Source organism: Cygnus atratus, chromosome 4, assembly GCF_013377495.2.
Source record: "Cygnus atratus isolate AKBS03 ecotype Queensland, Australia chromosome 4, CAtr_DNAZoo_HiC_assembly, whole genome shotgun sequence".
Classification (NCBI taxonomy): Eukaryota; Metazoa; Chordata; class Aves; order Anseriformes; family Anatidae; genus Cygnus; species Cygnus atratus.
The window spans coordinates 69,057,152-69,085,102 of NC_066365.1; the positions used below are offsets into that span (position 1 = coordinate 69,057,152).

Below are 27,951 nucleotides of genomic sequence, written 5' to 3' on the forward strand. Positions count from 1 at the left end.
AGAACAGAGAAAAAGTGAATTTGCTGTGCACTCCTACAACTCCTTTGCTTTATCTTCAGCTAGAAAGACACTAAAATGAACCGTTTATGCCACACTCAACTCTAAATCTTCTGGGATTTAGGCAATTGATTAATTTTTCATATTTAAATAACAATGAGCTGAATCACAAGGGAATATGAATGTATGCTTAATAACCCCCAATGTGAGTAGCTACCGCTAGTCTATCACACAGAGGTAACCTCCTACATCCCAGCACAAAAATCTCCGGGGAAAACGATGAAAAAGGCACTCAACTCCATTTTTGTTAAATGACAGCCTTACAGGGAAGTTTCATCATCCAGCAACCACGCTGGCACGCTGTGCTAGCCGGCCGAGGTAAAAAGAAAGCCAAAAGGCTGACAGAAGGAGGGGGGCGATGAGGCAGCCAGAAATGAGGGAGGTGGGTGCACTTGAAGATGTTATTAGCCCTTAATTAGACGTTAATAAGCGACACAGGGTGCATTTTCAATACGGGCAAAGCAGAAACACGGCTGATATGGGCCTTATGTGAGGTGGGAGGGAGAACACGAGGGCTGTGAGGGAAGGAGACGTGGTGCCACCTCCGGCTCCCCTCGCTGCGCCGGGAGGGCCGGCCCAACCCCAGGGAGCGAAGGGCGGGCTCGCAGCGGGGCCCTCAGCCCTTCTCCCGCCCTCAGCGGCGGCAGCTCGGCACATTGAGTCGCCGAGAGGCCGGCCTCTGCCTCGGAGCAGCGGGGAACAGGCACCCCGTTGCTCCTGGCTGCCGGCGCCTCACAGCCCCGGGGACGCTGACGAAGACCGTGAGGCGCAACGAGCCGGGGCCGCCCGGCGCCATCTTGCGTTACGGAAGACATGCCTGTGGCGGGCGCCATTTTGCACCTGAGCGAGAGACGCGAGCAGCCTCGCTACGTTCCGCCTCCTGGGCGCCGCCATTTTAGGTTACGGCAGGCTCTCCGCCTTCCCTAGAGCCAACCTCGCAGCGCGCCGCCATTTTGGGTTACGAACACGGCTGCGACCCGCAGGGGTCCTCACCCCTCCTTCCTCCCTCCCTCCCTCGCTTTAGGTGTCCTCATAAGATGCCCGTGGAGAACCCCCTCTTTTTTCGCCCCGCTCCCAAGATGGCGTCGATGCGGGAGAGCGACACCGGCCTGTGGCTGCACAACAAGCTGGGCTCCACGGACGAGCTGTGGGCGCCGCCGAGCATCGCCTCGCTCCTCACGGCGTCCGTCATCGACAACATCCGCCTCTGTTTCCACGGTCTCTCCTCGGCCGTCAAGCTCAAGCTGCTGCTGGGGATGCTGCACCTGCCCCGCCGGGCGGTGGATGAGGTGAGAGCCCCGGGGGGAACTCAGCCGCGGCGTGAGGGGAGAAGGGGGGGCGGCAGCGCCAGCACCGCCTCCCCCCACGCGTCTTTCTTCATTAATTTGTTTTAAATACTCCTCAAGGGCAGGTGGCCGGGGAGGGGGGTACGGGGAGCTTCTCCCCGCCGCTTTCCCGTGGAGAAATAGGGAGAAAAGAGGGGGAAAAGGAGGCCTCGGTGAGCCGAGGCCTGGCCTGCAGGGCAGGGGGCCGTGGTGTGAGGAGAAGCGCTCGGGTTTCCCTTGAGCAGGGCGAGAGCGCACCTCAGGCGTTGCTGCTGCCCCCCTGCCCTCCAGCGAGCCTGCCGCTGGGCTTTTGGAAGCAATTTTCCACCCGAAACCTCTCTCACACTTCCACAAGGGCTGTGTAGGGCTGTGTTTTGGGGCGGGTTGCATGCTTCTGGCGCTGCTTTGGAGGAGAGGGCTTTTCTGAGCCCGTTCCAGGGTTAGGAGAGGGGCAGGAGTGGCTAGGAGCAGCGGTGTGCGTTAGGCTTCCTTAACTCCTCTTCTTTAGTACTGGCAGCTGTGTAGGTGTCCTGAGTTGAACATCTTGGATTTAGGAAGGACAGCAGCAAGTGCTGAAACTTTGGAGATGGAGGATATAAGGTCTGTGATGAGCAGTGTCTTTTTTCCCACCTTCTTGCACTCACATCTTAGTTGAGGGGAAAACTGTCATTTTTACATTTTTACCTTTCTGAGAACAGTTGGTGCTTTTCCTTTACTCTCCTACCCCGGCTAATAAGCTGGCTGGTGGAAGCCTGAGCTGCCTATGCAAGCAGTACCTGTAGGTCCAGAAGATCTTATTCACTTGGTTCTGGACCATACTGCATCTGTAGCTGGTTTATTACTACCTACTGGTGTTTGGGGCAATATCTGAAGAGTGACTGAAGAAGCTTAATGTGAATCAGTCAGGTTTAAAGAATTCCTATCCTACTTGTGCCATGTGTGGTATGGTTTCCCATAACAATTACGGAGATGGTGCACAGTTAATCTGCACCCCAGCTGTGCTTGCACCAGTCTCTTGCGTAGGACATGGCTGCTTAGACTTTATATACATGTGTATTAGATAGGGTGTGGGGAGACTACATAATTCTGATTATTGCATTTTGTGTATTTCTAAGCTGCAAATGCACAGACGTGAAGTGTAAGCAATAGTTTGTGGAAAGACAGACCCCTACATGCACTATATGTCTGTGTGGATGTTCGTAGTTGCATGTAAATGCTGTGACTTTAAAGAAAAAAAAAACTTTTTTGCTCAGTATGTTTCATCTGTTTTTTTAAATATGATATTAATGCTTAGTGCCTGTCCAGAGCACAAGCCGTCTTACTTGTATGTGGCAGATGCGGTTGTGTCTTGGACAAACAAACAAACAAAAAAAAAAACAGGCCAGAAAGAGAGGGTTAGGGAACTCCATAGGCTCACATGAACTGTTGGGTATGCAAGATTCTTATGAAGTTGTGTGAAAATCCAAGGAGCTTGGAAGAAATAAGTATTGCAGTGTGCAGAAAAAAAAGCCAACAAATTAGTGGTGGTTTTTAGGCCTAAGAGAAAGGTCCCTATGCTTTGTAAAATTCCTTCATAAATAACAGTCAAATGCCAGCTCTCTGAGGGAGCAACATTGAAGCAAAGTAAAATAATATGTTGAAATGCCCTGTGTGTTCACTGGATACATAAAAACTATTTTTAAATTTGATTAAAATTAAGGAACAGGTAGCCAGCAACTGCACTTGGTTTGTGCTTTTTTTAACCATGGAGATGAAGTGTATCTAAATAAGAGCAAGTTGGTTGCTGTTCTTTTTTATAGATAATTACAGTGATTAGTTGTATTCCAAATATAAAGCTCTTCTTACTGCTGAAACAAAAGATGCTGTGAGATTTTTCATTTCTTTGTTTGTGAAGTCAATCATAAATTTAATCTTCTCTTGGTAAACAGAGCACGCTTGATGAAGATGTAATCAAGTAAATCAAGGGATTTACTGTATCTTCAGCCCTTTACAAAGTACCTGTAACATTTTAATTATTTGGAGGGAACATGATTCTTTACTGAGAGGAAGAGCTTAAAAAACCCTCCTTTTAAAAATGAAAAACCAAGGAGGCAGAAACATTTAACATTGTTAGTAGCTCTGCTAGTATCATCGTAGTCTTCCTTCTATAAATAATAAAAAAAAAAAAAAAAGCTGGTGGAACCAAGCTGCTGACTGAAGGGGATGTCTTATCAGACACTCGTGATGAGTTTGATAACAAGTCTTCATAGATAAAACCTATTTATGTAGCTTACTGTTGATGTTTGCGCTATTTTAACTGGCATACCTGTAGCTAGCCGTCTGGAAGTGAAATTCTTCACTTGGAAATCATTCTCATATCTGAAAGTGATTTAACTTGACTATGAAATTATTTTATTAGTCTCTTTGGGAAGTAGTATGTATGTTTTCCATACCATGTGCCAGTCCATAGATTGCGTGTGAGGAGCACTGACCTGGCATTTGGAAACTTAAAATAGTATTAGAAAACATTGCATCAGCTTTGTAAAGCTTTGAGGATCGTGATAGAGGATGCAGGATATACTTCTGGTCGTGTTAAATGATATTTCCCTCTCTAGATAACAGATCGAACTTAGTTCTCTTCAAAACCTTTTTTTGTTCTCTTTATAATAGCATTTTAACTGGCGTAGAATAGCATGGAAACCATTTGGAGGCAGACATCTGAGTAAAAATTGATGTGGTAATCAAGAGAAGTGTGGTATTACTTGGTTTAGAAGGGATTTAATTGGCTGCTTGTCCTTTCTAAATCTCTGTGAAGGCTGCAGTCTAGACAAGCAAATCTTCAATGAGCTCTCTTGAAAGCTCAGTCCTTTGCTGAAGTGTTATGCTTCTTCTCAAATGCAATATCCTGCAATTTTGTACTGTTTTCAGTCCCTGCTCCAAATATCGTGTATATATTAGTGACTTAATCCTCGTAATACTCCTGTGGGATAAGTAATAAACCTAAATTTTTATCATGCTGTGAACCTCATTACAGCTTGTTTGTTCCCACTGACTAATAAGGATCATTGGCTCCCATTTTCATTTTAATAGTTAAGTGTGTTTTGTAGGCAGTTATCAAAAATATCCTTTCCTGCTGTATTTCTATGGACAGAGTTTGTGAACTCTCAAATCTCCCTGCCTCCCAGCTTTTTTTCTGCTGAGCTCTTTCTAGATAATCATGCTCCTTTGAAGTAATGCCTAATGCTCAGTGTAGTGGTGACCAGGGTTTCAGTGGTGATGTTGGCAGAGCAGTAACTTCTGTTTATTTTGCATATTATATTCCTTTTCACCCAGTTCACATCCATGACAGCAAGGTTTTTTGTTTTGTGCCAGGGTTTCATTATTTGTTCAGGGTTAGACTGATGTTATAGTCAGGTCTGGAATGAGGACTGTGTGCTTCTGTGCTCCATAAAAGTAACTCGAAAGTAAGGTACACAGCCCTTCTGTGACTGGAGCTGTGCAGAAGAGAGCAAAAGTCTATTTTTTTGCTTGCTTGTATGAACCAGGAGTCATCTATCCATGCAAGTGAGAATTGTGGGGCACTAGTGCAAAGGCATAAGCAGGTGCCTGGCACTCACTTTCCCTCCGTGTTCAGAACAGCCAGGCTGCTGTGCAGCTTTCTGGCCTACATTTAACGTCCATTTTTCTGAGACGCAATATGTATTTTAATCTAATACTACTTCTGGCCACTTTACACTTTGTCATTATTAAAATAATACATATACAATAGTGTGATTTGATCCATCCTAGTTTTGTAGCACATAAATATTAATACTGTGCTTTCCATCCAATGCTTTTAGCTTAATGAAAATGCTCTGTAATTGCACAGGTACTTATTAAATATAACCTGTGGCCCCTAAAAGATTAGAGCTTGATAGGCTTTGTTAGCCAGCTATTGGTGCAGTTGTTTAAAGGCATAGTCCCACGTTAATTTAGGCCTAATAGCAAGCAAATTAGTGGGAATGCTTTGCAAGAAGTCTTGCTGGAGCTATGACGGTGTATTTCTAGTAATGTTTCCTCTCTTCACCCATTCCCACAGTGCTGTTTCTATGCTCTTCCTGCACAGCCGTTATTCATCTCCCTTTGTCTCTGTTCCTGGGCTTTTTCCATCCTGCCTGATCCTTTCTTGTTATGTTCCTTGTCATGTTCTATGCCAGCAGGCTGAGAAAAATACTTAAGATCCTTTAGTTTTAGATGAGAGAAGTGCCAGAACGTGTTGCATCTGATCTTGATGTTCATGCCTAACAAGACACTGATGGAGCCTATCAGGCTCTTCCTGACCCAGTGTTACAATATTACTCAATTAAGACTTTGGGATTATGGCTGTGCTGAAAAGTAACGGGGGAAAAAAAAACATACCTAGGATTCTCTAATGCTAAGCTGTGTTTCATGCATTCTCAGACAACAAAAGTTTTTTTCTGGCTACCAGTTGAACTGCAAACTGGGAATGTGTATTTAAATTGCAGCTTGGAGGCAAACCTGCAGCAAAACTCAAATCCAGGCTTGTCAAATGCAAACCTGTGTTCAGGCAAGGTCTCTGGGTCGCTCACAGTGCACGGTGGAGAGTCTTCCACGTGCCTGTGCGTGGCAGGGACTGTTCTGTTACCATCTGCTGGGAGGCTATGTGATAATGTCACTTGTACAGTGCTAGGCGAACAAATTCTTCCTGCGCTCCTTCCTTGAAGGAACCAGAATCGTGCCAAGCGTAGTTGTTGTGGCGCAGTAAGTGGCCTGAGCTCAGACTGTCCCGAGGGCAGTGTGGATGTAACTTGCCTGGACAGCAGTGCCATAGGAACGTATGTAATATAGGATGGAACTCTGAATTTTGGGTGCGAGAGTGAGTTCAGTGGAGCAGATGCAAAGGCTAAATTAGGAGGGTACTGGGGACATCTTTTTTCCAACTATTGTCTGAGTTTTTGATGGAAAAATTGCATTCTATGCATTTATCTGTGTATCTGTGGTGTCCAGATAAAAGCTGGTACACAGGTTAGAAATAAATCACAGCTTCAGCAGCTGTCCTTGTGTGTTTTGAATTTTCAGGTGTTTTGCATAAAGCAGTCCTGAATCCCTAGGGGACAGATATGAGAATACAGGACTTTGGGTAGTATTCACACTCATGTTCATCTGCTGTAGGAGAAACGACTTGTGACAGGCAGTGTAGGCTTAGAACAGACTGACAAATCTGTGTGGAGTTGGGAGGGATTTTTATGTTTACCGAGAAAGAAAAGAGCTGTGGAGGACACCCAAGACTAGAGCCTTAGAAGTTGGTTCCCTCCCTTGGGTAAGCGTTGGCTAAATTTGACAGCACGCTGACCAGTGTGAGGCCATGGTTATGCAGTCACTTTGATCCAAAGCAAATCAATTGCGCTGCTGAAAATGGCAAATGACTGTTGTCAACTTTCTGCTCTACTGTTCTCCCGGTTCTGATGTGTGACTAGTGAGCCACACCGAGGGCTGATCGAGCTGGAAGCTATTGGGAGCTACTCGGTTTGCAGCCGGACAAACTGATCCGCTTTGTTTGTGAGCACACGAAGCATTGCTCGTGTTAAAGGACAAACTGCCCTCTAAAAGCGCTTGTTTTTACACCTGACTGAAGTGAGAGGGCACTAACATTGTGTGGGTGAAGAGAACTGGGAAATGTGAATGTTTGTCTGCCTCTGACTGCTGAGGTTTAAAAGTGCTTGGCGGGGGGGGGGCGGAATGGAGAGCAAAAATTCAGCTTTCATTTCTTAGGGTTGCATGAGTACAGTAAGCTTATTAGATCTTTTCATATGAGAGAAGGCCAGCTTGAGATGAAGGGAAATAAATACAGCATTAAGGTGAAGACAAATCTTTTGCTTGTCTCCTTCTGTTCAGAAACAGGTAGACATTGTAATGGGCCACAATCAGCTGTGAATAGTCAAAATTCAAGTGTTTCCTTATACTTGATCATAAGTTCTTTAATGCTGATACCATACACATAGTCTATCTAAACATTTTCGATGACTTTACTCTGATGTTTGTGGCTTGATAGGTAATGCACTACATCTTGATCATCTTAGTTTTGTGAAGCTAATACTTTTAATGCTTACATGAGCAGTTTTCTTAAGAAAAACAAGTGTTTATTTCAGAGGTTTAAGCTGAATTTAATGAATTAAGCAAATTTAATGAATTAAAACGGCTACTTTAAGAAATAGCAATTCACTCCTTAAAATCCCAGCTGCAATCACTAGATTTTTATTTCATAATGCTAACATGCTTGTTGATCAGTAATTCAAAAAATTACCATGACTATATTTTTCATTAATTTTTACGTTTCCCCTTTTTTGAGATAAATGCTTAAAGGAAAAAAAATCTCACTACAGAAGCCTAGTATAGATGGGAAATCGTAACTACTTGTGGCATTAGAGGGCTGGGTGTACTTCTGTAATAGTTTTTGTCAAGTATTGCAAGTTTTATTAGCATGAAACAATTTTTGGCCTAAGCTTAACTAAAATTTTGAGGACTTGGCTTACATTTGTGTGATGTAGATACAGTCTGTCTGCTATTTTATTCTGTAGCACAAAAGAGGGTACATCTTAATTCAGACACTGTTCTTAACTTGTATTCTAGTTGAATACTGACTGATAGTAATCTGTGGGTACACTGGGTGTGTAAGCGGGCCATAGAATGTACAGGGACAATGCTCTAAAAATGTGGCCTGTTTCTAGTGAAAATGTTCTGTGCTGAATGAAGCTTTGAGCTGCCAAAAGCTCAAAGCACACTCTTTAGATAGACCAAAAATAGTATTTACTAAGAAAAACTTCGGTTAATCCTTTGCTTCATTCTGTAATTAATGTGTAACTGTGTTGAAGCAGTCTCCCTCTTCCCTTCCCCAGTAGTAAAACATTGTGCATGTTTATACTAGTGTCTTTAAATATATATATATATATAATTAACCCAATTACAACCTGTTTAAAATGGTTTCCAATTGGCTGATTTTCTTTTTCTTTTTTTGTTAGATGAAAGGGGCACTGACTGAAATTATCCAGCTCGCTACCTTGGATTCAGACCCCTGGGTCTTAATGGTAGCTGATATTTTAAAATCCTTTCCAGATACTGGCTCCCTTAACCTTGATCTTGAAGAACAGAATCCCAATGTTCAAGATATTTTAGGAGAGCTTAGAGAAAAAGGTAAGTGTCTGTTGTAGAAAGCTACAGAAATACGATACCTTTTTTCAGGAACCACCTTTCTCTTCACAGGGAGTGAAGATACTGTACTGTCTTAGCAGTATTGGTATCGGGACAAGCAGTATGTCTTCTCATAACTGCCACAGTTCATGACCTGGCATGATACTAGAACTGTGACATTTGAAGAATGGTAACCTCTTAAATTATCTCTTCACAAATCATCAGAACTCGCACCGGGTCCCTCAGTATTTGTGAAGGGCAGCATACAAGTTAATGTGGTTTCACTAGCGCTGTAGACGGACTGTATGTGCAGTCAGGTAATACTGGGTTACTGCAGCTTCATAAGCTAAGCTGTTAAACACTGTTCTCTTGTATGTTGTGCTAAGCACAACAACAACAAGAAAGGTTTCTGCAGCACCTGTGTGGGGCGGGTGGGTTATCTCTGCCCTAAGTCTTCATCTAGCCAACAAATGATAGGTGCTGAGGGAAGGACAGGTCAGAAGGAGCATTAACTTGCTGTCTGACTAGCTGTGGATGGTCCAGTAGCTGGTAATACCGGCCCAGGCACTTGCACAGTTTCTACTTCAAACTGTGTTGTAAATGCTGATGCAAAGCCACTCCTGTTTCAGTGGGTTTGATTTAGCAAATTGCCCAGAAAAAGCCCCTTAGGCATCAATGATCAGAAATGGGCTTGGAGTTAGGATTGTGATATTCCGATAGTGGAATGCCTTGGAGGCAGAAGCATCTTGTTTTTTACTGTACACAAATGATCATTTGTCTATCCACATTCCTGGTTCTGATTTGTCTATCCACATTCCTGGTTTTGACTTCTGTTTAGTAGTCTCCAAAAACTACACAAAAAGGAAGAGTCTGAGAATTCCTTCTTTATTTTTTAACTCTAACAATGGTAGCTCATTTATGATTGCTATAATTTGTCTAGGCAATTAACATGGAGCTCTTATGAACTTAATGTAAAAAAAAAAAAACCACCTTATTAACTGGCTATATACTGTTTTAATTGGAACTAAATTACCCTTGGTGTTTAATTGAGTAATCTAAAACTTAAAACACCTGTAGAGTCAAGTTGTAGAGTTTTGTAATTAGCTATCAGATGTTTATACCCATGTGTACTGTGTTAACTCTTTATGCAGTAAGTGAATGTGAAACGTCAGCTATGTTGCCGTTGGAATGCCAATACTTAAACAAAAATGCCTTGACAACACTAGCTGGGCCACTTACTCCCCCAGTGAAACACTTCCAGCTGAAAAGGAAACCTAAAAGTGCCACTCTCCGAGCTGAACTCTTGCAGAAGTGTAAGTAGTGTTACAGCTAGTTTATAACACTGAGTAACAAATTAAATCGTGAAAGGAAAATTCATTGTTAGCTTTATTCTCCCGTAAAGATATATGTGGCAATATTTTCTGTTATAAAAGCTTTTTTTCTCCCCCTATGCATGTGCCTTGATAAACAGGCATGTGTGGAAGAAGGCAGGTGCAAGTCATTCTAGCCATGATTATATTAAAATGTTAGTCTTGATTGAAATGCTCTTCAGACTTAAAAGGGATACAAAAAGCTGCATCTTTTTAAAGCACGGATATATTCTCTTGTGGGTATATTTAAGTCAGTTGTGAAGACTTGTGAGGGACAGCTTTGGTTAAAGCTCCTGAAATGAAACTGGTATGACAGTTTTATTTTGCCATATGTTTCTGCAACAGGGAGCAAGAGCTGCTCTGCTAATTAACGCTTTCTTTTGCTCAGTATGTTTTTATGGAGGGGTGAAAGCCAATAGGGTTTTCACTAACGAAAGACAACGTATGTATGCATGTAGATACTGGTAGCTGATCTGAGTGATCTTAGGAGTTTATTTCACCTGCTGCTGTATTGCTGCAGTTTGATTCTTGCTTGTGGCTTAAGTAGTCAGTGTTTTTTTAAAAAAAAAAAAAGCTACAAATCTTATGTTGCATGAAATTTTCTTTAATTATTTAGCTCTTTATTGAATAAATTGTCTATTCTGATCTTTTTTAGCTTAGACCATTTTGTCAGTTGCACAGTCATACTGACTTTGCATTTTGCCAAATACTGTGTACCTTACATAAATGCCCTGTTTAGTTAAAAACACATTTCTTCTTGATATTCCCACCTTTTAATTTATTAGTTAATGTTTTATGAGAAGCCAAGTATTGTATTTGTTCAGCACAGATTTTTTTAATAACTGAAGTTTTGGGTTTTGTTTTCTTTTTGTAGCAACAGAAACTGCACAACAGCTCAAGAAGACTGCAGGAGTGCCTTTTCATGCCAAAGGCAGGGGACTGGTCAAAAAGATTGATACAACAAGTATGGCTCACTTGTATCGCTTCCCTGAAAGACAATTTGATAAAACAACGTTTGATGAAGACTAAAAATACTAAGTCTGTTTTCTACAAAAACTTAACTTATATTGAAGTAAAACATTTATCTCCTTTCTTTACAGCTGTTTAAAATTTTTAACAAGTTTTCTCAAAAAGAACAAGAGTGGTGGTTTTTCAGATAGCAAGAATATCTGCCATGCTTATTTAAAACATGTGCAGATAGATCGTGCCTATAGACATCAGTAAGAACTTGATTTGCATTATTCCAGGAATAACTCCTGACTAAGCTATGTTCTTCCAAAAGGGAGTGGAGTGAGTGGATCACAGTAATCTGCTGTGGTCTCTGAAATACTGCAAAGTAGATTGAAACTAGCATGTATCCATATAATTCCCCATAGAGAAAGGGAGGGGAAAATACTCTTAACTGTAGTGCGTGGAATAACTTGTGATTACTCCCAAGGGGGCTAGCTTAAACATAATGGAGATTTACCTGCAGTTTTCTTATCTGTCAAACAGATGCAAGCAAGGGCAAGGAACATTCAGTTAAGAGCCAACCAATCATTGTGATATTCTTAGTCGTTTTCTGAGCGTTTAGTAACACAGTACTTTAGTGGAACACTGCTTACTGCAGCTAAGCATGTGCAGTGCCTTCTATTTATTGGACATGAAAAAGATGTATAATAATTAATGCAAAGCTGAAGGAAGAATTTCAACTGTTCACTAAGTTCCTAACTGCCTGATTTTTTTCTATAAGTTTGGGAGCAAGAAGAGGGTTTGAAATTAGTAACACTCTAAATCACTGCGTAGCTAGATTTTTTTCTGACTGCCAGTATGTTGCTGAGGTATAAAACTTGAATAATTTCTCGGTGTGGCATCTAGAAACAAGGCACCTTCTTGATGCATTTTAATGTATTAGATTTGAGCATCAGTGTTTAGTCACACGTTTGTGCTTCCTGCATAAATGCAAGAAGTGCGGTTGAAATTTGAACTAAAAATCGTCCCATATAGAAACTGACTGTTAGTTCTGTGATACTTTCTATTCTAACTTTTATTTCAGCCATTGAATATTAAAGCAGTCTTTTGGCCTTTAAAGCCAGGTGGTCTCTAGAAATACCAGTTATGGGACCAGCTGGGGTTTCCACTGCTGAAACTTACCTCATGTAGGTCAGAGAATTGTCCTGTGCTGAAAATATTTTCAGTAAAATATATAGAGGGATTCAGGGTATACAGCATCAAACCAAAATTGTTTGATCTAAAACGTTGATCAAATTGTAGGGTATGAGGAGATTGTTAGATGGCTCAAAGACCTGACAAACATGTGTTTGACTAGCTGATTTTTTTAGCAGTTGATAAAAGATTGCTGGTTTTAGTGCTTATATAAAGTGTGAGATAGAGGGGTAACTCTGTAAAGTTGGGGGGGAACAGCTGCTTAAGTGTAGAAACTTTTGCTTACTATTGAGGCAGCAATTTTTCTGCTTGTGGTATAGAGCCAAGTTGGATCCTCCTGGTGCAAACAGCAGCTCCAGAATTTTAAACCCTCGCGTGAAGCAGTAATTTACCCTTCCATTGGATTACAAAAGCCTTTAGCTCTGCAGAAGCAATATAACAGCACTAGCCAAATAGCATTTTCATCTGAGGCAGGATCCAACCTTGTGGTACTTCCAAACTATATATTAGCTTCTCTAAAATCTAAGGTGTTAGGGTTTGTTTTTTTTCTTTGCCTTAAAAGGCAGGGATGGTGGAAATTGGGAGCCTTTGAGGTAAAAAAAAAAAAAAAAAAAAAATAGAATCATAGAATATCCTTGTGGGTTCCTTCCAAGTCAGAATCGAGTGCAACTCCTGACTCCAACAGGATCACCCAAAAATAAAATCATATGTTTGAGAGCATTGTCCAAATGATTCTGGAGCTCCAGCAGGCTTGGTGCTGTGACTACTTCCTTGGGGAGCGTGTTCCTGTGCCAGATTCATGCATTTATATTCAGAGGTGCAGAATGTAGTTACTTCTGTGGGAGAACCAAGCATTAACATATGAATGGGACTGATGCCACTTTTAGTAAGAGTGGTGATTTGGGACACTCTGGAAGAAGCCAGGGTGGCTATCCTGCAGCTTATTAACTCTCCAGGTGTGGCTCTAATGACTGTGCTGTCTCGCACAGTAACTGTGCAGCGTTGATGGTCAGCCTCCATGTCCTGCATTGGAGTGGTGGCACCCTTGATGGGGCAGTATTGGTATCCCCTTCAGCTACAATGTGCTGCCAAAGTTCTCCTGTCTTAAGTGTAAGGGTAGGCAATTATGTTCTGTGGTTTATAAAAGTAGAAAGGTTGGTGGCAAAAACTTGCTTTGGATCAAAGCAACTAGTATTCAACCCAGGCATCGTGAATCTTGGTTCTTCCATGATGTCCTGTACATCGTGACATCTACAAATGGATCTGATTCTTACAGAATCATTTAGGTTGGAAGAGACCTCCAAGATCACCTAGTCTAACCTCTGACCTAACTCTAACAAGTCCTCCACTAAACCGTATCACTAAGCTCTAAATCTAAACGTCTTTTAAAGACCTCCAGGGATGGTGACTCAACCACTTCCCTGGGCAGCCTATTCCAATGCCTAATAACCCTTTCAGTAAAGAAGTTCTTCCTAATATCCAACCTAAACCTCCCCGGCGCAACTTTCGCCCATTCCCCCTCGTCCTGTCACCAGGCACATGGGAGAATAGACCAACCCCCACCTCACTACAGCCTCCTTTAAGGTACCTATAGAGAGCGATAAGGTCTCCCCTGAGCCTCTTCTTCTCCGGGCTGAACAACCCCAGCTCCCTCAGCTGCTCCTCGTAAGACTTGTTCTCCAGACCCCTCACCAGCTTTGTTGCCCTTCTGTGGACACGCTCAAGCACCTTGATGTCTCATGTTCTGACCCCTTTAGTGACAATACAGCCTGTGCTATGATGAGACTCCTTAGTAAATATAAATGGTAAGCTCCATGAAAAGGAAGAAGCTTGCAGGAGCACTCGTTAGTCAGTTACAGGAATTTTAACAACCTCTGGCCAAAATCTTTGGTTAGATACAGTTTTACCAAGTAACTAGATCTTAATGTTCAAAGACTAACTTTGGCAATAGTCAGAACGTTGATGCCTAATACTTTTTTGTGTGTTTGAATTTTGTTCTTTGTAAATAAGGAAAGTATAAACGTATGTTTGAAAAGTGTATTTTGATAGCAGTTATTTTGACAGCTTATTTGATTTACTTCATTAGAATGTGCAGAAAAACATTCAAGGCATGTAACTGTAATAAAAATTACTTATTAAGCTTTGGAATTGCAAGCATTATTCTAGGGAGTGACTCTTACTCCTTGTTTGAAGGGTAAAGCCCAATCTGACCTTTGAAAAACGTTTAGTAGACAGTTCCACATTAGAAACTTTTGAAGTTAAGGGGGTGGAGGGCTATTAAGAAGGGAAAAAAGCTGAAGAACTCTTTATTATTGTTCTATGTAACTAATGAAGCGAGTATTTCAATTGCTGCCTTTTTTGATCTTCCTTAAGCACCACTCAAAGGAATACCAAAACAAGCTCCATTCAGGAGTACTTCAGCACCTAGTGTATTTAGCCCTTCTGGAAACAGGACTCCTATTCCTCCTTCACGAACACCTCTGCGCAAAGAAAGAGGAGTAAAGGTAGGTGAACTCTTTCTTTGTCGCTTGCATTCCACTCAGATCTCCTCCCAGTTTAGAAGTGAGTTTGTAATGCTGTTTTGAATCAAGTATCAGTATGCTAAAGAAAAAAAAAGGATAATATTTAGATATAAACTGACAAAAATTTAATAACTTACTGTGATTCTGCATTCTTTTTCAGCTTTTAGATATCTCTGAGCTGGATATGGTAGGTGCTGGCCGTGAAGCAAAGAGAAGAAGAAAGACATTAGGTTGGTATAGAACACTGCTAATGTACTTGGAAATCAGATCTAGGTTTATAGTACTATTTTATTCTTGATTTGTTAAAACTCATTTTCAGGTAAGCTCCCAAGAAAAAAGGGCAACAAGCAGCCTGAAGGGAGGAATTCCACTTTTTTTCCCCAGTGCCACTAATCATAATGTAATGTGCCTTGTTAAAAACTTGTGCTTTGCACAACAAAGATGGGTGTGAGACTAGCTTCAGGTCTGAAATTGCTCTCAGATTTTGCTATGCTTATTTCTACTGGTTGCACAGCCATGTAAAGAAATTCAGAGTAATCTTGTAAAAAAAAATCTCTATCTCCAAAATTGCAGGCAAGACTTTAAAAAGTGAATATCTCATATACTACTCTTACTCAAGGGATAGTGCACTAAGTATCAGGAAGATATGGTAGCCAGCTTTTTTACCCCCAGAACAACCTTTTTGTATTTGTTTCCAGAAACACCTATCTCAGAATAAAATCACAATTGCAATTTAAAAAAAAAAAAGATTTTTACTGTCAGAAAACTTAGTCCTGCCTAATTGCACAGCTGCTGTATCTTGATGTGTGTTTATATTGTGGTTCTTTCCACCATTGTTTTTTATAAAATTGTCTATGAAGTTTACTATATATTCATTACTGTAAACTTTAGCATATGCCTCTGAGGCATGGTTTAGCAGAATCTGAAAAAATGTGGTTTTATATTCTTGTTTAAAAGTAAATCTAATTCACTATTTAAGAAAACTTCGTTGAACTGACTTCTGTTTCTATGTAATAGATACAGAAGTTGTGGAAAAGCAAGCCAAAGAAGAAACAGTAGTAGAAAATGCTACTCCAGATTATGCTGCTGGCCTTGTGTCTACACAGGTAAAGAAAAAACTTCAAAAAACCTTACCCCCAAACCAAATAACAGCATAAAGATGAGGAGACCATGATACACATTATTTGAAAACGCTAATGATATTTTTCTAAGCTGTTGAAGCATGCCTCAATACTTTTAAAAAAAAAAAAAAAAATGCTGCCTCTTGTCAGAGATCCCAGGTTCAGGGAACTTTCCTGTACCTAGTGAGATAGTCATTTTGGGACCACCTGCAAGGCTCTGCATCCCTTGTGACCGTAGTGGAACAGTGTGCACAGATGCAGAGTGAGGAGTACTTGTCATTGGGCCGTGCCTAGGAGGGAGAGATGAATTTTATGTAGCGAAGTAAGAAAGAAGTCTTCAAAAACTTAAGTCTCCTGGATTGAGGAAAAGAACCTGTATGCTAGCACTGTTCAGTGGTTCTCTTCTCCATTTCCTTTGTGATCTTGTAAAAATGATGCTTAATTCAGAAGACAGCTTCTTCTGAGGTCTCCAGATCAATCTGTAACTAGATTCAGTCAGTCCCATTACTACTGACGAGGGAGGAGAAATACAGCAGAATTTCTGTCCGAATACCCATGGCTTATAATCTCTTCCTAAAACCCATACAGTTCAGGGATGGCCACACCTTCTCTTAACAGTACTTTTTTTCTCTACTCTCTCCTCTTCCCTGCCCAAAAAAAAGTTGATCTACTGAAAAGGCAATATTAAATGTGGTACAGTCAGTAGTGTGGGTCTTTTAATCCTTTCTGGTAGGACACATTGGAAAGACTGGTGCAGCTTTACCTTTCTTTAATTGTATCTCAGGACATAGCTTTTGCAAAACTGTGAAGTAGCGTGAAGTTACTGTGAAGTAGCAGACTGTGAAGTTGACTGGCGTACGCTTTGTTGGGTTAAAAACTGGCTGGATGGCCGGGCCCAAAGAGTTGTGGTGAATGGAGCCAAATCCAGTTGGAGGCCGGTTACTAGTGGAGTCCCCCAGGGCTCAGTGCTGGGGCCGGTCCTCTTTAATATCTTTATCGATGACCTGGATGAGGGGATCGAGTGCACCCTCAGTAAGTTTGCAGATGACACCAAGTTAGGTGCGTGTGTCGATCTGCTCGAGGGCAGGAAGGCTCTGCAGGAGGATCTGGATAGGCTGGAGCGATGGGCTGAGGTCAACTGTATGAAGTTCAACAAGGCCAAGTGCCGGGTCCTGCACCTGGGGCGCAACGACCCCAAGCAGCGCTACAGGCTGGGAGATGAGTGGCTGGAAAGCTGCCTGGCCAAGAAGGACCTGGGAGTATTGGTTGATAGTCGGCTGAATATGAGCCGGCAGTGTGCTCAGGTGGCCAAGAAGGCCAATGGCATCCTGGCTTGTATAAGCAGCGTGGCCAGCAGGTCTAGGGAAGTGATTGTCCCCCTGTACTCGGCTCTGGTGAGGCCTTGAGTACCTTGAGTACTGTGTTCAGTTTTGGGCCCCTCGCTACAGGAAGGACATGGAGGTGCTCGAGAGAGTCCACAGAAGGGCAACAAAGCTGGTGAGGGGTCTGGAGAACAAGTCTTACGAGGAGCGGCTGAGGGAGCTGGGGTTGTTTAGCCTGGAGAAGAAGAGGCTCAGGGGAGACCTCATCACTCTCTATAGGTACCTTAAAGGAGGCTGTAGAGAGGTGGGAGTTGGTCTGTTCTCCCACGTGCCTGGTGGCAGGACAAGGGGGAATGGGCGAAAGTTGCGCTGGGGAGGTTTAGGTTGGATGTTAGGAAGAACTTCTTTACTGAAAGGGTTGTTAGGCATTGGAATGGACTGCCCAGGGAGGTGGTTGAGTCACCATCCCTGGAGGTCTTTAAAAGACGTTTAGATGAGATGTTTAGATGTAGTCCTTAGTGATATGGTTTAGTGGAGGTCTTGTTAGTGTTAGGACAGAGGTTGGACTAGATGATCTTGAGGTCTCTTCCAACCTAGATGATTCTGTGAAAATGTTTAGATAGTATCCATGCAGTTTTTTCAGGTACCTGTTCTCCATGTCCATAACTAAGAAATGGGGCAGGGGAACTGAAGGCAGCTGGAGGTCACTCATTGCTGTGCAGCCTGAACTGTGGTGGCTGCAAGCACTCCCTGGTTTGCGAGTACAGACTCCATTGACAGCACTGTTTGGGAGCTGCTGTCCGTAGAGAGTAGGGTCAGTCAGTGCTAAATATTGCTAAGAATCATGGTTGGTGTACAGTACTGAGTACCTGCGAGTCTTTTAAATCTTAGTTTTACTTAGGAAAAATACAACATACAGGATAGGTTGTTAATTTTAGCATCTCTGATTCCAGCAGTTCAACTCTGCAAATGTACATATTCCATCGCAATAATACCTTTTTCTGGCTCAGCTGTGTCTTTGAAAGCAGCGTTGATCTGAATTATGAGAAATAAAAGCTGCTTTTCTTCTTCCTAAGGTAATTCTAATGTACAAAGTTTGTATAGGGAGTTAGGGCAAGTTTCTCATTTGAACCTTCTGAGAGGAGTCCATAATTAAGTTCCCATAATGAATATTCTAGCAGTACTAATTCTGAAGCTGTATTTAAAATGGAAAAGCTGCACATAAGTACATGCATTATGACCATAACACTTTTCTGTTTTACAGAAACTTGGCTCATTGAACAATGAGCCTGCACTACCTTCTACAAGTTATTTACCTGCTACTCCCAGTGTGGTGCCATCTTCCTCATATATCCCAAGCTCTGAAACACAGCCAGGTAAAAGATACTTTTTTTTTGCTATTGGAACTTAATACTTCTAACTCTGTACGGTTTTACTGTTTAACTTCTCACAAACATACTGTCCCTCAACTCTGACCTTAGCAGTCTAAAAATCCACTGCAAGAACCCAGCCTTTAGGTTAAATGACAGGTCTGCACTTAACCAAATAAAGAAAATGCTTGTTCTTTTTATGTCTTAAAATGACTGCTTTGCTTGCTTGACTTAATTTACTGGTTGTTTTTTCTTTTCCTATAGTGGGAAATACAATTTTTTCTTTCCCAAAGAAACACCAGTAATATACATAAAGATATAGTTAATATAGACACAACCATATGCATGCTATTTACAAGATGGATAACTGCTTTCAAGAGTCGTGTGTTCCTAGAAGCAGGTACATGCTAGCTTTCACATAGGCTGTTCCTTTTTCCTTTTACTTTTTTATGTCTGATAGCTAATACCTTAGCTCCATCATACTTGAGAGGTGCTACATTTCTTTCAGTGTTGGAAAACCGTCAGCAGTTTATAAAGAACAAAACAACTCCTGTACAATACTTTTTCTCCGTCTTGTATTTTAACACACTTTCCTTTACTTTTCCTTCCCTGCTGGATGTAAAGTCTTAAAGGAACATACCAGTTTGCAGTAACAGATGTGCATGACTGGGATTCATTACCCGAGTTTGTAGTTAACAGAGAACCGATGTTGCAGTCTAATGCATTATTTTAACAAGTGCTTGTTGATATCTGGTACTGTAACACTTGCCTTTATGTGAGCTGTGGCGTGTTGGTCACAATAGAAAAAGTCATATGCGAAAACCGATCGTTTAGCTTGGCTCTGAAACAGTTCAGAATCTCTCTGAAGGTCCATGCAAATCTCCCTGGCAGAAAATTGGCATCTCTGGAAGGAGTGCAGCCAAAAGCGCATCAGTGTTGTCAGCAGTTAGTATTATTTTCCAGGGTGTTGGCAATGTATTCAACAGCAGAAGCAGCCTAGTTTAAAATTCTGTCTTTGTTCTGTTTTTTTTTCTAACCTTATTTTCTTCTGGAGCGTGGGGTATCTAGCTTTCCATATGGGCATGGAATATAAAACTCTTTTCTTAATGAGAGAGACACGATCCTTGGAGTTGGTTTCATATGATCTGAGGTTGCGTAATTGACATATGTTACTTTATGCAAGTCAATTATTCTGACATGAGAGGAAGCCTATAATAAAACTTAAAGAGATTTGTACAAAACTAGTAGGCAGCTAATTGTTACAAATGTTTGTTCAAGTACCCAGTATCCTGTTCCACATCTTACTGGGTAAGAGCGATATTGCTAAGACAGATGCTATATCTGTGCCTAGATGAATAAATGGTAGACCGCTCAAATTCTCTAAAATCTCATCTGAATTATCAGCTGAGCTGATCTGTATTTGCATTTTAGTCTGTTGTGAATGCAGTAAAAATTGGTTAGCTTAAACCTCATGAGAGTCATGGAAAGTACTAAAAGCTGTGCCTGTGTCAAGAAGCTGCAATAAAATATAACTAACCAGAGCATGTGCTGGGTATCTGCTGTCTGCTGGACAGTGCAGTAACTTGTGAAATCACAGTAACTTGATTGTATAACTTATCTTCAGCTGCAGTCAGGTTTGCAATAGTAACTCCCCTGTATGGTCAAGTACAGGTGAATAAATGAACTTTGAGGAAAAAATCAAAGTTAGGGCTCCTCAATATTGAGGAGTTTGGGCCCTCTTAGCAGTTAGTGTTTAAATGAATTATTTTGGAGACTGCATTTAATTCTCTTATCTGTTGAAGTATTTATGTATTTTCAGTATTTGTTACTGGCTGAGGCTTAATTACCCTTTCTTTGGAAGCTGCTGCTACATTAGGTAGAAAAATTATGAAATATTTTTCTTTGGCTTCTACATAACAGTACAGCAATAATCTTGGTAGGGTCAGCATACAGTTTTTATAGCAATATAAGTTAAAGTAGATCAATTTAATAACTGATGTCCATTAAACATAAAACTTGGTACTATACAGAGCAATCCATATTGGAAAGCTACTCACTGTCTGATTGCTGAAGGCAAATGAGTGGAGGGAATATTAGCTCTTCAGTTTTTCAGATGGGTGTTAGACAGCATATTGAGTCATGGCGCTAAAATGAAAGAATTGAAATTTTTAGATCTCTTAATAAAGTCCATTGGTGTTGCTGGTACCTGTTTGTGGATTATAACTTTTATTGTCCTGATTGGTTTTCACAGCTGGCTCTGCACGAGAGGCCTTGCAGACTAACAGACAGACTGAAGAGCCTGCAGCTCCAAATGCTACAACTCTTCCTGCACAATTCAAACAAAGAACACCCATGTACAATAGTAACTCTAACACACCTGCAACTACACCTACCTCACCCCTAACACCTACCACACCTCCTGCCATTTCCCCTGCAGCACAAGCACCACAAGTGGCCCCTCAAACTCAGCAACAGCCACCACCGAAAAAAAGCCTCTCTCTTACAGTAAGTAAAAAAAAAAAAAAAAAAATCATTCTTAACTGTAACTTCTGATGTAGATTAGAATATGCAAATTTTTATTATTGATCTTACTTGATATGTTGACAATTCATGGCCTTAGGTTCATGGAGTGATTGAAGCTGCTTATCTGCAACCAAAGATAATGAAAACATTTTTGTGGCTTCATTAGCATCACTGCGTTTAAATGTTAATCACAACTTTAGTTGTGCAGTGTCAATGTTACAGATGCCTTTATTTACAGCTGCTTACTACATAACACTATTTTGTTCCTTTTTACAAAGAATTTTGGGGAAAGGCATATTTCCAGCAGAGCTGTTGCATTTAATGTTGAGCTGCTAAAAGGGATCATGTTGTTGCACTGGTAGGAGAGTAGGTACCAATAGAATAAAGGCAAAAGCCGTGATTTCTTTTCCCACTCCCCATTACACATCTTCTAAAACCTGAGAGTGAGAAGGAAACTAAACAGCAATTACTTATGTGCTACAGCTTCTTAGTGCTGGTATGTTTGTATATTATGTGCGTGCTTCAAGTTAAGCAGGTAGTCAATTTGAGATGCAACCGCTTTGAAGATTTCAGTAAGCGTGACTGTAAGCCTAGCTTGCAAGATCTGCACTTTAAGAAGCTGTGTGACTTCTTTTTTAAAAGTAAAGCAGAGCTACTGAAAAAATTCTTTGAAATTACAGCAAGGCTGTTTGGGCTGTAGAGGAAGCATTAAAAAAAAACTACGATTGTAATACAGAATGGATAGTGTAAACATCAAGTCTCTTAACACGTTTCTATAACTATTTAAAGAATCTTCTCAGTGTGTTTCAGAATTCAGTTGTTGCTGCAAGTGTTAGGAGTAAGCATTAAATAGGGAAAAGTTTGAGGTTAAGGATTTTGTCTATTTTATGTCTACATAAAACATTTACCTTATTCTTTTTCTTGTCTCTTGGTATTAATACAGTACCTGTTGGCAGTGTTTTCCCCACTGGAATTCATATTTATTGTATCTGTTACAGAGGGAGCAAATGTATGCTGCACAGGAAATGTTCAAGACTGCAAACAAAGTTACAAGGCCAGAGAAGGCTCTTATACTTGGATTCATGGCAGGATCCAGAGGCATGTATTGAGACTAAATTACTTTGCTTTTCAGTACTCCAATCTGAAATAGTGTAGCATTTCTGAATATACATGTGTGAGTGCAAGAGTCTTGCTTTAGCTTACTCTGTTTTACTCTGAACTGTGTGTATTTTTATGGATTGAAGTTCTGACTACCTGGAAACGGGTCTTTGGGCCTTTGGTCCGATAAGAATCGAACTGTCCCAGCAGCCACTAAACACAGAACATATATAGAACAGAACACGTGATATCAGCGCTCGAGAGTTGAGGAGAAATAAGCCAGCCAGTCAGAACAATGAACAGACTGTGTCCAAGTCTTCTGTCTAGAAGTCTGGTGGATGCACCTTCTTTTAGGGCAACTTGAGGTAACAGTTTCATTTTAAGAACCTCTTCGTGAGCTCCATAGTGTTAGAAATGTAGCAGCTGTTGTCTCAGGCACTTTGAGTAGCTACAGGTGCTATGAATCACAGATCAGCTGTCTTATACTATACTGGCCTTGATACACTAAGGCTGTTTTACCCAGCAGACTACTAACTGTAAGATGAGAATGGCTGTAAGAATCCTTAAGTGAACTCTCATCTGTACTAGCTCTGGTTTCTAATTTGGTATTTAATGCCTCTTATCACTGGAGTGCTGGAGCCTAAATGCGGCTCGTGCATTTGGATTAATGTAGTTATTAATGTGGTATTCAAGATGGCCAGGATAGAGTTACTGTGATGATCACTGGGCTTAAAGAAAGTTTTGTATATCCTGCATTCATGAGGGTGCTCTTAGTACTAGATGCTACTTCAGAATGCAGTGGCAGGATGTACTTTAATACATACAGTGATGTTTTTGTGATGCAAGGTAGAATCTTATTTTTTTTGAAAGTGTGCACCTGTTACCTGTTTATGTGAAATACATAAGTATATAATAATATGAATTCCTACAGTAGTAATGCCAACACCTTTTGAAATTTGAATAAATAACTGTCAAGTGTGATATTCTTGAGTTCCTGAGTGCCAGTTCCAATAGCTTGACATTTACCGTTCAATACTCATGCTGAAATGGAAAATCTTACGGGCGAGTGATTTCAGTGAAGTTATTTGGGCCTCCACAACTGCTGAAAACTGATGAGGTTTTCAGCTGTGAAATGTATCCCAAATAGAACAACTCTGGTAGTTCAGGTTTACCAAATTCTATCTAAATATAAGCTTCTCTTACAGTTCTTAAGGCAGACAGAAATGATATTGGCATGCTCCTGGCCCCCTTTTGTTGTTTGTCTAGTTACTTTAGCCTTGGATGTGTTCATCTTTTTGGGGTTTGGTTTCGTTGTACTTAAAATGTAGTCTGATGTATGCAATGTAAAAGGTTTGTGGCTACCTGCTATAGTGTCATTACTTGCTATTAGTTCTAGGTTTGTTTGGTTTTCTTTTTTGGCATGAGATTTTAAATCTCTATCAGGTGCTCTTTTTCATGTTGCTGAAATGTATAACTCGTTTCTATTCTTGTTTTCACAGAGAATCCTTGCCAAGAGCAAGGTGACATCATTCAAATCAAACTCAGTGAGCATACAGAAGATTTACCAAAGGCAGATGGCACTGGCAGCACCACTATGTTGGTTGATACAGTCTTTGAAATGAACTATGCTACTGGTGAATGGACCAGATTCAAGAAGTACAAACCTATAACAAATGTTTCCTAAGAGATGCAGCAGCAGCAGACTGGACCAAATCAAGCTTAGAGTCAACCAGCTCATAAAGTATGTTAACTGTACAAAATGGCATTCATGTGTACATTTCTTATTACCCTCCAGCATAGAAGTTGTGGCTCTTTGACCTAACTGGGCTCAGTGAATGCAGAAGATGATGATGTCAAACTTTTTTTTAATACGGTAAAAGGAAAGGTGATCTTAGGGGGGAAGTGGTTGGTGGCTTTTTGTTTTGTTTTCCTACAGTTTGAAATGCTGGAAAAGGAGATCACAACTGAAAGATTGCAGGTGGGAGCAGTTTACTTCTGAGTACCACAAGAGAAGACTACTGCACAGTCATTCACAGTTTACCATTTAAACAAGGGCACAGATCTTTATTGTAAAAAAACATTTTCTTTGGCTACGTGGGTTCCATTGTAAGAATGGACACTTAAAGCACCACAGGTCAATGCTTGGTTATTTTGTAATTTGGCTGCAGTATAACTGAATATTGCAGGTGGCAGATGTCTAGTGGCTAATGGTACCCACTGTCTGTTTAGCCTCTTTATGCTTGGGTCATAGGATGGGATTGAGCAGCTTTAGCTTGCTATATTGTCAGTGACCATGCCCAGCATGACTTAGTCTATATTTGGCATTGTTTGAGATCCAGAGAAACTGAGTATCACGTTTTTTTCTGAAAAAATAGCAAAACTAGGCAAAAAAAGAAAAGTAGCCGTGGGTTGTTGCTGTGTGGGAGTGATACTTCTTTGCCATGGAAGTCTAAGGGTAGAAGTTGATCTGTGGCTCTTGCATGTCAAGCCCTCTGAACTGCTTGGGAGGAAACAAAACTAGTACATCTCAAGACTGATTGCAGCTGCATTTTTAAATGCCCCTCCAAGTGATTGACATGTCTCTGAATAAGATGGTTAGCAAAACAAAACTTGTCTTGAGGCAGTGTTAATGTATGTTTGTTTGGTTGAGCAGTCATAAGTTGCTTGATTACCAAGCCCTGATCCAAAAAGCTGAGTATAGCTGTGGTTCTTACCGGTGCAGCTATTACTATAATCACTAATGTGGCTACAATTATACTGGCATATAAATGTGCCTTATACTTGTCCCCTTCTAATAGAAGCACATTTTTATCTTTATAACTGTTTTCACACCACTGGTTTAACCTGACTTTAATTGTGTAATTATAGCTTGCATTTATTGGGAATGTGTACATAGTTCAAGGTTCATTGTTCGGAGACTTGTTTTCATTCTTTGAGGGAGACTTGGATTAAATGCCTGGTTTCTGCCAGTACTTGTATGTGGAGCTGTGCTTAGTTGGGAATGGTGCTTAGAAGGAAAACATACAACGAGTAGCCTAATGGCTTTCTAATGCTGAGGGGGTACCTTGGGCTGGCTTAGAGGTTCCTGTTAAAGTGGAACTCTTAGGACAAAATGAGGCTTTTCTCTTTTCTGAAAAGAAAGCAGACCAAATCCCATAAGTACTTATATACTAACAAAGATGTTTAGGTGATTGTTTGTTTAGAATATTTTTTATTGAGGAATTTTTATTGCATTTTTATTTTGTTTTTCAACCTATTATCCAACTGAATGTGGAAAGCATAAGTAACGAGAATCTGTATTCTACAGCGTTTTAAGATGTGACCAAAATTATAGATTTCTTAACTATATTTGAGCAAATACACAATGTTCTAGCTCCTGTAGTGGGCAAGTTATTTGATGGTACCTGCTACTGTTATGGAGTGTTGTGCATGTTTTAGGGTGAAAGTTAGGTTCCACATATAACTCACACGGTGGGCTCTCCTCCACTTTATTAGCCCATTTCAGAAGCAGTGTAGATTGTGATTGTTTTTTCTTTAAGCAGCTAGAAACCAGCCTGACAAGTGTGGATGAGTAGTAGGTTTTAGTTTTTAGGATGAGTTCAGTATAAATGCATTTTCATGGCTATAATTTATTTCGTTATGTTACACAGTAAGGGCTAAGAATAGAATATAAAAGGATTCATCTTTTAAAAGAAAGGTTTAAAGGAAAGTGACATTCCTTTTCTGCATTCAGATTTTTAAAGTTTTTTTTTTGTGATGACCAGTTTCCTGTAAAGTAAATATGTATGATACTTCTGTCTTAACTGTTCCTGCTTGCTAGATAAGCTGCAAGTACCAAATACAATTAAAAAAAACTTTTAGAAAATTGACTGGCTTGAGGGGCATGTACTGTTATTATAAATTGCTGTTTCAAGACTCTTTGCAGTTTAGTAGAGACAAAGTGCTGCTGTGTGATGACTCTTTTGGCTTACTTGAGATTAATGGAGGTACCTCACTAAACTTTTAGTCTGCACAAGTCTGCGTTTCAGACCTGTGGCGTTGGGATGGAGAGAGCTGTCCCTCCCCTCTTCAAGAAGTCCTTCTAGAATGCACTTGAGTCATCCGAGTGCGGTAGTGCGTTGGAAGCCTACCCTGCTGCTGCCTATTCTTTGCTGCATAACAAAGTTGGTCTCCAGGCCTGTTTGTTTGAAGTCAGTCACGCAATAAATGGAAATTTTAAGTAGAAACACAGTATTTTTAATTCTGTTAGGTCATTAGGATCAAGATGACACTGCAAAGTAACTTATTTTTTAAAGTGACTTTATGACCTTCAACACCATAGCATTATTTCAACTTGATCTGTGAATCTAGAAAGGTTTTTTTTAAATGCATAAAGAAAGGGAAGCTTTTGCAATGTTCTTAAAACGATACGGTAAGAAGTAACTACATGGAGCTCTTCGGTTCAGAGAATGAAATCATTGAACCAGTGGCCTGAAAGTAGTGTGCCAGACAGTTCAGAAAGGGCAACATCAACATTTAAATTCCAGTATAATGGAATTGTTGCATACAGAACAAAATCTGGTCCTGGAACTTGATATTTTTTGTCTTAAATATTCAGTCACTTAGTTGTTAGCTGGGTTCTGTACAATGAAGCTCAATGTGTGCTGCAAGACTAAATAAAAACATCTGTTGACTCCAGAATGACTTGCTGATGTACCAACTAATTGACCAGAGAAGTAGTTCAGAGTCTTCTTAGAGCTGTTTGTGTCCTTTCCCTCATCCCAAGCATGAAGCTTTAGGAAATAGCAAGCCCAAACTTTAAGTGTTGCTGGACCTCGGCAAGGCAGGATGTCCCAGCTTCTCTTGTCCTTGCTTGTAAAGAAGCACCTACCTGTCCGATGTGCAAGTCAGGGCGCAATATGAATGAAAATATGGCTTATAGCAATGAAAGTGGCTTGTGTTTATTTCCTGTCCAAATTTTTAATTCTTAAGGGGGGGAAAAAGAACACATCTGCATACACAGGCTTCTTTAAGAACTTGCCCTACAGCAAAGTCCGGGTTTCTTTAGGCTCCATTTTTCTTTCATGAGTGCCATGAGGACCAGAAAGAATGAAATTGTTTTAATGAAGGTGAGCCCAAGAGCAAGAGTCCTGATTACAGATTCCTTCTTCCTTCTAGACAGAACACTTTTCCTGCTCTAGTTCTCTGTAGTTATCTCCATACAAAGCTGTCCAAACTTAGTATGGTTAACACTCTAGTGTTGGGCCAGTATTCTGTGGGTTAACTTGGTTTCTCTGTGGGTTAACTTGTTTTCTCACTGGTAGCTTTGCCACTTAACCTTTCAGTTAAATACCGTAGGATACTGGATGCAATGGAGAGGAGCCTTTGCTAGTTGCTTGACACCTTTGTGTGAAATTGTAATTTGACTAAGTCATGTCAAAGTGCAGATTGCTTGTCTAGTTGCAAGGAGTGTGAGACTTTGACATTACACAATTGAAGAGTGAATCATATTTTCGTAGTATGATCTGACTGGAAAAAAAAAGACTAAAAAATGTTAAGCCAGAGCCCTCTGGGAATCTGGTGCCTTTAATGAGAAATGTCATTTTGTGAATTGTTACATCTATCGCATAGCCCGTATGTTTTCTATTGTTTTTTTGTACAGTTGTAAATTCAAAATATTCTGTCTTTGGGTACGTATTTTCAGTGTAATACAGTATGTATAATAAAAATTTAGATTTTCTAAGGAAATGGACTGATTACTCTTTAATTAAATCTCTGCTTATTATGCTGACAGTTAAGTTAATGAGTACCAGTAGCCTGAGACCAAACAAATGACATGATGATGTGTATCCATTTTAGATTTGTCACATGAAAATGTCAACTTTGAAATGCATCTACAGAGGCAAAGTTGACATCTGTTAGTTTAGCTGGTTGGGATATTTGCGAGTAGGA

General features: G+C 40.6%; 1 protein-coding gene across 2 annotated transcripts; it reads left to right on the top strand.

The window, feature by feature from the left end:
- Positions 1–325: 325 nt before the first annotated feature.
- Positions 326–27,739, top strand: NELFA (negative elongation factor complex member A). 2 transcript variants are annotated; one of them, XM_050710526.1, is made up of 12 exons: positions 326–375; positions 1,082–1,346; positions 8,381–8,552; positions 9,701–9,862; positions 10,794–10,883; positions 14,438–14,568; positions 14,747–14,816; positions 15,604–15,692; positions 18,294–18,405; positions 20,651–20,904; positions 21,921–22,020; positions 23,520–27,739. In XM_050710526.1, exons 2-12 carry the CDS (start codon positions 1,095–1,097, stop codon positions 23,702–23,704), a joined length of 1,617 nt encoding a protein of 538 aa, XP_050566483.1. In that variant the 5' UTR covers positions 326–375; positions 1,082–1,094; the 3' UTR covers positions 23,705–27,739. The 2 variants fall into 2 exon arrangements, with proteins under 2 accessions (XP_050566483.1, XP_035403215.1); XM_035547322.2 differs by lacking the exon at positions 326–375 and adding an exon at positions 642–956.
- Positions 27,740–27,951: the final 212 nt, after the last annotated feature.